The 12,185-nt window shown below is 47.5% G+C and overlaps 1 protein-coding gene across 3 annotated transcripts in view; it reads right to left on the reverse strand.

The window, feature by feature from the left end:
- LOC147706878 (uncharacterized) overlaps positions 1–12,185 on the reverse strand; it is a 542,740-nt gene that overhangs the window by 322,451 nt on the left and 208,104 nt on the right. For all 3 annotated transcript variants that reach the window (XM_086926108.1, XM_086926107.1, XM_086926109.1), the window contains exon 2: positions 7,416–7,494. In XM_086926108.1, coding sequence (XP_086782234.1) covers positions 7,416–7,494 — 79 coding nt within the window. The remainder of the gene's footprint in view (positions 1–7,415; positions 7,495–12,185) is intronic.

A 12,185-nucleotide genomic window follows, 5' to 3' on the forward strand; every position in this document is an offset into this window, starting at 1 on the left:
AGCCAATAGTAAACGATATGCCCCCCAGGCGGAGGCGGTATGCCAAAAGCCTCCCTTTTTGTTCAGCAAATTTATACAACACCTCCCCCTTAAAGGAACTCGCTAGCAGAATAGCCACCCCCGCAGTTTGACGCAGCAGAGGAGAAAAACTGGGTGGGAAACCTGGCAGAGCGCATTCTATGGCAGTCGCGGGACAGCAAATGGGTTTCTTGCAGGAGGCATACATCAGCTTCCGTCCCCTCTAGCAAAGACAAAATCGCCCTACGCTTAACAGGGTTATTCAGGCCCTTAACATTAAGGGTCACCACCTTCAGGGACGACATATCCTCCAGAGGCCGGAGACGCTACGCCGCGGGCAGGCAACCGGAGGGGAAGGGGCGCAGGGCAGCAGCGCAGGACAGGCAGAAGTAAGCCAAGTGCGTACATAGGAAACATCGGACGGTTCTTCCCCAACCCCAGAACAACACCCAACCCCACCCCGAACGAACCAATGGCAACTAGCCAAATACCAACTCAAACAACCCATTGTCTCAGTCATGCCCCAAAACGGACAGGTCTGTAGAAAATAACAAAAGTGGACGTCCGGCCACTCACTTCTCCCGCTCCCCCCCAAGCCCCCCTCCAACCCCCGAACCTGGCACCGAAGAAGCTATGTTCATCTCCCCCCGGAGTGAGTTTAGGCCGTCAAGGCCACACCGTTCGAGTCAGCTGAATCCCTGGCCGCTTCTCTCAGGGCACTGGCCATGTCCGCTCTGATGGTGGGAGAGTCAGGTCGCCCAGCGCTCGCCGCCGATCTCCGTCTCGCCGACCTCGGCCGTCCTCCTCGATCCGAGCGCCTCCAAGACGGTGTCGCCCCGTCCTCTTTCGTAGCCGTGAGCCCCAAGACTCCGCAAATGTCCTGCAAGGAACGCAGCTGGTGCAGCACTCCATTCCAACGGAATATTAAACGAAAGGGATGTCCCCAGGAGTACGGCGTCTCGTGCTCACGCAGGAAATCGGTCGCAATCTTGAAGGACCTGCGCTTCTGCAATGTGATGGCAGATAGGTCCTGATACAGCGCCACAGGTCGCTCTCTAAACATCAGTGGCTGTTTCCTGCGTGCCTCGGACATGATGCGCTCCTTCATCGGAAAGTCAGGAAGGTAGGCCAAGATGTCTAGCGGGGGTGCCGCAGACTGTCGCTGTCGGCCGACCCTGTGGGCCCTATCAATGCGGATCGGAAAGTCCGCGGCCTCTCCCAGAATGTCCCGGAATAGGTCTTGCAAGTAGCCCACCAGGTCTGTCCCCTCATCTGCAGACGGCACACCCCGTACCCGGATATTATTCCGCCTCGACCAGTTCTCCAGGTCTTTGGTGTGGGCCTGGAGTTCAACACACTGTTCCCGGAGACGGAGAACGTCCTGTTGCAGGTGGACAATCTCGTCGTCCCGACGTTGGGCCGCTGTCTCCACCGTCTCTATCCGCTCACCAAGACCCTCCACTTCCCTGCGGACCTCGCTGGCCACCTCCTGCTTCAGCGTCTGGAAGTCCGCTTTAAGCGAGCTGAACAGGTCCTCCATGAAGGATCTCGTGACGGGGGGCTCACCCCCGCCCGTGTCCGCCGCGGCCCGGGAAGAGCCCGGGGACGGTTGCGCCCTGTCCCGTTGTTGCTGGGCCCTGCTAAGCATGTCCGGCAGGGTACGGTCCCCCTTCCTTGATCCTCCTTTTCCAGCCATTCGTATCTCGTACCGTGTCGCGACCAAACGAAGCAAGGACACTGGCTCCGGCCACTTCGAGGAGGTTCCAGCGGCCAACAGAGTCCCTCAAGAAAGAACTCCGGGCCAGATAGGGAACCTGTGCCACAGATGACAAAATGGCGGGCCAGTCCAGTCACAAAGGGTCGATCGGCGCCCAGCCAAGAGTTCAACAGGGGCCCCCCGTCGGGGGAACCCCGGCCGGAGTGTCCCGCAGGAAGGGAGAGGCGTGCAGAAGCGGAGGTGCAGTAGGCGACTTCAAGCGACTTCGACGGAGGGCCTCCTCACCGTCGCTGTGAAGACAAGATGGCGGTTGGGCGGGGCCGGGAAGATCGTCCAAGCCCGGTGATGGCACCGGGGGCACTCCAGAAGCCAGGCCCGCGGGAAAAGTTCCAACCAGGGCTGTCGGGCAAAGAAGGAGAAACAGTAGATCTGGCTCCGATTCCAAGCGTTGTCGTCTACCGGCCAGGGGCCGGGGCTCGCACCCCCTGAAGGCCACCACCGCTAGTCTAAGCACCACCTCGCTCACACGGCAGGGTCCCCGTGCAGGGAAGTCACACAGCCGATATCCCTCAAGCGATCCCCGTCGAGCGTCGGGGCGGTTTCCACACCAGATCGCTAGGCATCAGCACCAGGCCCCAGCAGGGATGTCCGGACAGCGCTCCGATCAGCTCCGCCTCCAAGGTGCTCCGCCGTCCTGAAACAGTCTTTTAAGGTGCTTCCACCGGAGCGACCGGGGCTAAAGTGGTATCAATACGTGCCCCAAGGTCTCCGTCGTCCGTCTCTCATCCGCCGAGCTTCAGCGGGGGGAGAGAAGCTGACGAAAAAGTGCTCGGGCCTGGACGGGTCGGAGGAGCTGCGGGAAGAAGCGTCCGCTCACCCTGCCATCCTGGCCACGCTTCCCGGAGTGTCTTTTTTTGAAGCTGCAGTTCAAGTTGGAACAGAAAACTTGAAAACGCTCAGTGCCATTTAGAGCCAGCTGGGCAATGCCTACTTTTACTTGCATGAGTATCAGAAAGCTTTGGAATACCATCACCATGACTTAACGCTGACCACGTAGAACCAGTTATCCTCGTCTTCCTTTTACAAATGATAATAAAGACATTTCACTTACTTTTGTAAATCTAAACTGGTATGACTCGTCCCCCCTGTCTGACTTCTAGATGGCCGAATCAGTGAGACCCTCTGCGATGCTCCTTCCTCCCCCGGTCTATAATCATTGATCATAGTCGGGACCTAGACCAGCCTTCACCCGTCCCTGTTTGCGCCCACCCACCAGGACCTTCACTCAGCTAACTTCCCTCGACAGCTGAGACCTAGCCATTTTGACTGAGGCCCGGTGGAGCTACCTCCCGAGCTAAAGGGGAGATGGACTTTGGATTCCCTCCTTGACCATCACCTACCCAGCCAGACTTTGGGCAAACTCTCCAGCCTCTCTCCTGACCTTATCTCCCTGCCCCCTTCCTCTACCCTTCCACCCCTCTCCACTCTACTCTTTCCAGCTCCTACCTTTGCCCTCACCTGTCCTTGCCCTTAGTCCCCACCCTGTTTTTCTGTTAACCTTTTTTCCTCGCCACTTGAGACTTAACTATTTTGTCTGATGCCCTATGGAGTTACCCGGTTTAGCTAAAGGGGAGACGGGCCGTGGATTCTCTCCTTGGACGTCACCTACCCAGTCGGTCTTTAGACAGACTAACTTTCGTCTCTCCCGTCGTCTCTTCCATCATCCTCCCTCTTCTCACCTTCCCTTCCTCCTCCACTATTTTTTTTTTCTCCTTTCTCCCTCTCTTAAGGTATTGCTTATTTTTTGACGAAATGTGTAATTGTGATCATTTTCTGTTATATTGTGGAAGCGAATGTAAAGCGCTCTGATATCTTCGGGTCTAGCCAGAGCTATATAAAACTCTTTAAATAAATAAACAATCAAAGATGTTCTCATGTTGAGCTCAGTCATGGTGGATTTCTAGGATAACTTTCAGCACAATTTAGATTGGATGGATAGTTACCCTATCAACCTTTCGTACCAATGAAATGCTGTCCCTTCACGGTTTCCATACCCTTTTTGCCTGATTTTTCTTAATTTCACCTTTATACATTAATTTACAAGGACGAATATCTATATTTTGCGAAGTAGCGGTGACATGGAAATAGAATTGTATTCTTAACCAAAATGCCTACATTACTTTTATAATTCAGATAGAACTTGCGCCCTTAAGAACAAGTAAGAATTGATAAAAAAAGATGCCAGATGTAGGTAAAGGTCTACATTTCGTTAATTCAAATATTAATAGTGTAGGGGGAAGTTTGTTTTCCACACAAACCGGGTCAGCAAGGTGGCTCAGTGAGTTACACACTCTCCAGTGACATGCAATAATTGACAGGCTACAGTTCAAATGCAAGTCAGGCAAGTCGTGGGCTCAGCAGCCCTCAATCCCTATGCTTGTGTGTCACAGTCTTCAGTTCCCGTCCGGGGTCAATTGTATGACAAAACCCTTGGCGATAATAGATGTGATGTATGTATAATTAAAAATGCCAATATAAATGTTTTACAAAAAAAAAAAAAAGTCAGGCAAGTCGTTTGCGCTTGCTTTGTGCGCCCCCCAGGGCACTTTGGTATTACAGAAGAGGGCGCAGACGCTTGTGCGTCCCCTTCTATAATACAGATAGCGCTGGCACACTTAAAGCACCAGAGCGATCAACAGAGGGTGATCATTTACATAGGGGTGTGCCCTATGCAAATGAGGGAATTCCTTTGACTCTGCACCCACTCCATTATACAGACGTGGGCGCAGAGTCAAAGAAGTCCTAAGAAGGCGCACGTACAGAGTGCCATTTAAAAGGTGGTGCACTGTCAGTGTGCCTACTGACAGCAGCCCTATACAGGAGGTAAAGGGGGTCCTATGGACCCCCCAGACATCCCCTTGCAGGAGAGTGCAATCATTGACTGCACCTGCCAGCAAGGGGATCTCTAATCCCCTTTGAAAGTGCAGGCGGGTTCTCTGTGTTGTCACATGAATAGAGAGCCCCCAGGGCAGCGCATTCACCATAATGGGGCGCAATGGAAATGTTTGCGCCTGGCACACCTTTTCAAAGGTGTGCCCAGTGCAAACAATGCCAATACAGAATACAGCCCCAGGTCTCCAACGGACAGTAGCAGGACTTTCAGGATGGGTATTTGGTATAGCACCTAACAAGAAGGGTGTCAGAGCTTGCATATTCACTAATTCATCGACCTATACATTCAACTCAGTGACTTTGGCACCCACTTCAGGAATCTGACTGTAACCTACGTCACTACTCATGCTTTATCGGTATACGTTCTGAGAGAGGGAAGCTTGCTTTGGTGCGGCCATACTGTCCCTATTCTGGGAGGAAGTAAAGCTAGCACAGCTGCCGCCTGATCTGTACCTGTACCTGTACCTGTACCTGTACTGTGATGGGAAAGGGTTGTGCGGATGCTGCCCTGGCTGTCTGAAATAACAACGAGGGGAGGTAGAGTGAAAAGATAGGATTCCTACTCCACAGGCACTGATAATTAAACAAGAAGAATCCTACTTCCAGTGTGCACCACAAGGATGGGGGACACTCCGTGTTGTGTAAAATACCCCTCACACACCAACAGGCCCCTTGGTGTCATGCTTTATCATCGGGGTCTTCGCACCCCGCTAGAGGGATGCGGCACGCTGCGACCTGCGACTACGCGGGAGCGTTGACAAGGTTGACTATGTGTGGTGTGTGTTCAGTGCAAGTGAGGGGATATATGTGAGTGAAGGGTGTAGTGAAAAATTAAAAAGTACCTGGCTAGTGGGTGGTGTGAAAAAAACTTTATTCAGGACCCCTAGCTGGTGCTATTAAAAAGATGTGCAAAAAGGCGAGGTCAGTTGTCTTAATTAGGGACAAAACCTCTGGTGTGCGTCGACATGTTTCGGAACTGGTGTTCCTTCTTCAGGACGGGGCACAACTTCCCAACCCTACTCACGTATTTCTATAAAAAGGTGTTATCTTAAAATCTTTTTACTGAAAAGTGATAACAATCTCATGGAGGCTAACAATGTGCCTACAGCGGTATTATTGGTTCATGCAATTGCATGCCTCATAGTTACTGTTGTATATTGCATCATGAGCATATCCAGAACATCAAGGTAGGTAGGTGGATCCACAATGAAATCCGCCTAAATTCTCCGTTTAGGCGATTTCATTGTGGATCCACCTACCTACCTTGATGTTCTGGATATGCTCATGATGCAATATTCCTTCTACTACTGCCACAGGTCCTTAACTAAAAATTTGTGTTAGAGAAGGTTGTGCAGCTGCTATCCATGTTATACCTTAATTGTGTTGTAAAGCTGCACAAAAGAAAAAAAAAACATTCATATTGCCAATGCTCGTTTTAATGTAGGATGTGCGTGAACCCTCACAAAATATATGAGCAGATTTACTTTTGAATTTACATGTGAAACAAGCATTTTTTTAATGGAATAGTTGACTTTGTAAAATTGTAATACATAACTGACAACTTAGTATCATTTTTAAAACTTAGCTGAGAAGTGGCGAATTGTGACATTTTACCCAACAGCACTTTGTATGCTGGGGTTTTGCGCCCCTGATGAAACTGTTTAAAGCAAAACTACAAGCCCCACAACGCAATGTGCCGGTGGTTGAAGAAAACAAAAATAGATGATGGTATTCTCTGTCCTCCTGCAAAAGTGCATAGTTGTGAAATGCAAAACAAAAGTTAGTTTCTGGTTGTTTTGCATTTTTTCTTGTAGGCAATGAAAGGTTAAACAGCCCAGTGGGTGAGAGGGCAGAGATGCCTTTCAGATACATTTGCAAGCATCTCACTGTTAACTGGCTAACATCAACACTCCTTATAAAACCTGAAACAGGTGTAATTTACCAGAACGATGCGAGCAGCAACACTTAGACATGTCTAAAGACACTCCGTATGGAAGAATAATGCCCTGTCAACACTAATACTGTTGTGCACCCCTCTTCCACAACACGTCCTCCACCTCGAAGTGGGATTTAAACAGGGACACTGGAATTATGAGATTGTGCGACCGTGGTGATTCTCACCTAATTATACATTTGCTGCATTTGTCACATAATCCATCATCTAACGTATAATCTGCAGATTTGGCCCAAAAAAATTGTCTCAAGCTCAAATGGTTCAAAAGTTACTAAAAATGCAGCAACATGTGCTGCCGCACGGGGTAAGGCCCTTTGCAGTGCTGGACAGGTCACCTTTCTGTTGCTTATTGTTATATTTGGGTGTTAAACTTGTACTAATGAGGTGCAACCAATGACCAGACAGTGTTACCACGTTTAAAAATGATGAAATAATTAATTATTTTGAAATTTTGTAACAAGGTCTGTAAAACTATTACAAAATGAGCTGCATTATGCCACATAATTAAACTTTTCTTGCTGCATAATTTACTCAAACCTGCTGCATAATGTAGCCATCTCCTGCCGCATAATTCAAATTACTGGATTTGCTGCTTACACCACTATTGTGATGCGCACCCTGCTTGAACAAGTGCCCCCCCATCCTCCCCAGGGCCGCCAGTGAGTGCCAGTCTAGACCAGCAATGCTTACGAGGCCGAAAGATGGAGTATCATTGAATCAGATATTAGTCACACTTGTTATCTGCAGTGCTTAGAAGACCAGTGTGCGCTGTACCTTTGTCAATCTGTGCAAGCTCCTGGTTCTCGCCTTCGGAGTCCTCGCTGTCCTCCTCATCGCTCAGGGGGCGGGAGATCTGCAAGGAAGGCAGACGGACATTAATATTCGGTTAGATCTGATTTCCTTACCTCTCCCTTCCCACTCTCCCTTTTGCCCTCCTCCCCAGCTGCTGCCTCTGGCGCGCGCAGCGGTCTCTGTCCCACAGAACACGATTCATCGGCTGAGAAAGGGTCTCTTACAGTACGGAAGGAAATACAACAGCCCTGCGAGCCTGTCCCCGACCATGCCCTTCTGCGCTCACTAGAAAGGCCATAAATCTGGTTTCCATCATGTAAGCACCTAAAGGGAGTGGGCGGAGGCCGAGAAATTAGGGTTGGGGCCCCAGGGCCCATTAATAGGACAACATCAAATGAATCATCTTTTCAACACATGTACTACTTAAAAAAAACTCTTCATATAGAACAAGAAAACAACAACTGCTCAGCGGGATCCAGTTATTTCTAACAATTGGTTAATGGAGTCCAGCTTTGGCGTTGCTAATGCCCAAGCCCAGTGGCGTAGCAAGGTCAGGTGGTACCCGGTACGGAACATTTCTTGTCACCCCTAGCTTGACAAAATGGCTAAATATGTGTTTAAAATACATTTTTGCCATTTTGCCCCCCCCCCTCAGTGATGACACCTGGGGTGACCCGCATCCACAGCACCCCCCTCCTACGCCACTGCGCAAGCCGGGCGGGATTCTCAAAGCCGGTTCCGCACTGAGTTTGCACACGCTATTGGCCAGTTTTACCACTGTAAGTCCACTTTGGCTCCCACAAAACGTGGTTTTGCACTCAAACTGATTTACTCCCTCATGCGTGGAAAGGCGGCAGAGGGACCGTGCGGAAACATTTGAGGGCACAGGGAGTGGAAAGGTGTCAGGGCTTTGAGCCCATTACAGACTGTATTTTGGTGGCTGGAGTGAGACTTACACATGTTTAAGGGGCCAGAAAAGAGATAAAATGCTCTATAGGGCAGGTTGATAAAGCCTGTGGAGCATGGGTACTCGCAAACATGTTCCCAGGGGCCAAGAAATGTGGTCTGTGATGTGACTGATGCAAACAGGTGGCGGTGGAGAGTTTGGGGTACGGTGGATGCAGGGAAATTAAGCATGGCGGTGGGGAGTTTGGGGTACGGTGGATGCAGGGAAATTAAGCATATACATCTAGTGGCTGATTTGCACAATGTGAAACCAGAAAACCTGGGATTAATCCCGGCTTCCCCATTTAACCAAATTGGGTGATCCTAGGCAATTATTTTGTGTGGTTTTCCCTCATTATCACAAATAAGAGGACCTCACAAAACCAATTCAGGATCTGCGCTGTACAAAACCATTTCCTGCGTTTGATTTAATAAACTATAATGTTTTTTATGTACAATAGGAACCCAGCATATAACAACCGGCTTGCGTCTTAGTTCACTATTGGTATTGTGGTCAGGGTGGGGGGAAAAAAATGATTATTTCTAAATTCATGGTTGAAAACTATCACTTTTAAAAAATACTTCTTAATGCACTGATAATCTGATGTAGTAAGGAGAAATGGTTAAAGAAAATACACATTATCATATTTTTACACTTTTTCTGCAAGATGTCTTAAGAAATGAATGTGATCCCAAGGGCTGCAGGACACCTGAGTTACTTCCCTTCTTTAATTGTAACTAACGGCTAAACACACGATTGCATTTTTATTTAATAATAGTGCTGAGTCGTATAAATAGCAGCCCAGTGCTGCTGTTGACCAGGGGCCACATGTGAAGGTCAAGAGGGCCGCATGCGGCCCCCAGGCCACACTTGGGAGTACCACTGCTGTGGAGGGTCTTGACGAGGGGCTCAGAGGGTTAGCCTGTACACAGATGATGTATGTGTGTATGTGCAGGTCTCGATTCGAGGGTAGATGCGGTCTACCCATTATTTATTTTCAAAGGAAGAGGTCCTCTCCCCTGCTGCAAAGCTGCCCACTTTCCATGGAGAGCCACCTTTCTTTCTTACCTCCCAGAATTCACAGAAATATGCTGAACTCGTCCCAGTGTAATTTTCTGACACTCTGACGCTGGGACTTTGACACGGGGACACATTCAGCAGCACCTACAGGTTCTCTTCTGCTTTTGTTTCGAGCAGCACTCCAGCTTTGCCCATAACAAAAGCCAGAGTTAAGGGGCCATTCGGCCTCTTTGTTTGAGCATCCTGGCTGAGAGCTATGGGGCACCACACAGCTAGATGCAATGGAGGGGAAACAAACATCTTATCACTTCACAGGCACTTCAAAGAAATGCTTTTGACTTTGTTCAGTCCCTGTATATAAAAGAGCTATGCAAAGTCTGTAAAAATGTCAGATGTGTTGGTCGCCCTAGTATTTACACAAATAAGCAAAATCCCACTATTTAGTTTTATTTCTTTTATAGCACTACTCTTCCCAATGCAGGGTGTCGGAGCGCTTTACATCACACGTACAGATAATATATTGACAATAAACCATGTCTGTACATCAATATAAAGGAAGTGTTACATAAGACCATGAAGGTTACAAGGTGTAGGAGACACATATCCTTCATACCTCACAGTACCATATTAGAAGGATTACAATTATGAACTGCAAGTAACAAAAAGGATCCAGGTCCTAAAAGCAGTAACACTTACCCAATTACGTAAAATTAAAAAACAAAATAATAAAATCGGTCATCTGCGTGCTTTGCAGGGGACATATTAACCTTCTATGCTACTTCGATTCAAACCTAGGACCAGGCAGAACACAGATCTCTCCAGCAAATAAGTTATCCTCCAGAATTATTTTAAAGATTATTATTATTCCCTGAGATTTAGCAGGCACACAATGATCTCTGTAGCAGGTGCCTTAACCCCCATAAGAAATGTTACAATACAGACACTGCAACCAATCAAGCAGAACAGATTTACTGCAACAATTCTTCTTGTTGCCAATTTCTTTGTGGCAGGATTAAAAAAAAAAAAAAGTATAAATTGGGGCCCGGACTTTGCGTTGTGGCTGCGTCAATATTTTGGCACAACCCAATCCAAGATCTAATTTGTTAAATATTGTAATGCTCTCAAATGCACTCATGATAAATCTGCTAAACATATGTGGGGTCTTAAGATCGGAGGCCTCTTCCTGTGAAATCATGGGTTGTAATTCTACTTCCTGTGATGCCACACACCGAGATGTCACACGCATTCTGCCTAACTTGCGGAGTCCCCCACTTCTGTTTTTTAGGACGGAAGCTCTGTGTTTGTGGTAAATATAGCAAGACTAACCAAAACGGCAGCCTAGGGCTGTACAGGGTCCAATGGAAAGACATTTTGTCAATATGGAGCTACAGAGGGATATAGGAGCCAGGTAGCCCTCCTCTCAATTCATCCAAAAACACAAAAAAGACCTGTTCCTTAAGACTTCTTACTTCTCTAATGTGGACGTAGACCAATTCTCTTTCTATCTACGTTGATTACTCCTTTATAACTTTTTAAGGTAGGAGAATAGGCAAAAGAAGTGGTTTGACACCATCTTAATAAAGGTGTCTTTTGTTAAATGACAGTCAGAAAACCCATCTATTTATATTTAGGCGGGTATCTTTGGAGTATCTACCAAAAAAAACACACCCATCCATGTGTTTTAATATTCCAAAAGTGAAAAAATAGTGAAAAAAGCAAAATGGCACCTCACGTGCGCACCACTAAGTTGAGCTTGCTGATTGGTACTCACCAGCTAGGCTCACCTTTATCATCATCGGCAACCATTTTGCTTAAACTCATAAGTGCCCAAAAAAGTGATCAAAAGATTCCAAAATAACACACCCCTAGTGTTTTTTGCGACTACCACCAGAAAAAAACAAGACCCAATATTGTATAAAAACTGAGGTAAGACGCACAGATTTATCAATTTTATTCTTTCCTTGTGCGTTTACTCAGGAATTTAAAACCGGTTGCATACATGCAAACCAACTCTTTTCTTAACCGACATGTTTCATCGCCATTAATATTTCTTTGCAATTTCGTCAGGGCTGGGTCATTCGTCGCTGGGACACTGGTGCTCTTTATTTAAAATGACATAAGGGAGTCTGGGTCAGTCGTACCAGCTCTCCTTTATGTAAGGTTGATCCCGTCGAGAAGACCTCGCTTCAGGGGCAGATCCTAAAATAGGTTCCTGTATCAAGTGCGCCTGTAATCGGCCATCTATTGCTCACCGCCCGGTTCAGCAATGCATGCCTCTTCCCATCCCTCGCGAGCCGGTACGACTGACCCAGGCTCCCTTATGTCATTTTAAATAAAGAGCACCAGTGTCCCAGCGACGAATGACCCAGCCCTGACGAAATTGCCACAAAAATGTAATGGCGATGAAACATATCGGCTAAGAAAAGAGTTGGTTTGCATGTATGCAACCGGTTTTAAATTCCTGAGTAAACGCACAAGGAAAGAATAAAATTGGTAAATCTGTGCATCTTACCTCAGTTTTTATACGATACTGGGTCTTGTTTTTTCTGGTGGTAGTCGCAAAAAAACACATAGGGGGAGTTATTTTGGAATCTTTTGATCACTTTTTTGGGCACTTATGAGTTTAAGCAAAATGGTTGCCGATGATGATAAAAGTGAGCCTAGCTGGTGAGTACCAATCAGCAAGCTCGACTGGTGGTGCTTTTTTCACTTTTGGATTATTAAAACACATGGATGGGTGTGTTTTTTTGGTAGATACACCAAAGATACCCGTCTAAATATAAATA

The sequence above is a fragment of the Lissotriton vulgaris genome, chromosome 6, assembly GCF_964263255.1.
Source record: "Lissotriton vulgaris chromosome 6, aLisVul1.2, whole genome shotgun sequence".
NCBI classification, from domain to species: Eukaryota; Metazoa; Chordata; class Amphibia; order Caudata; family Salamandridae; genus Lissotriton; species Lissotriton vulgaris.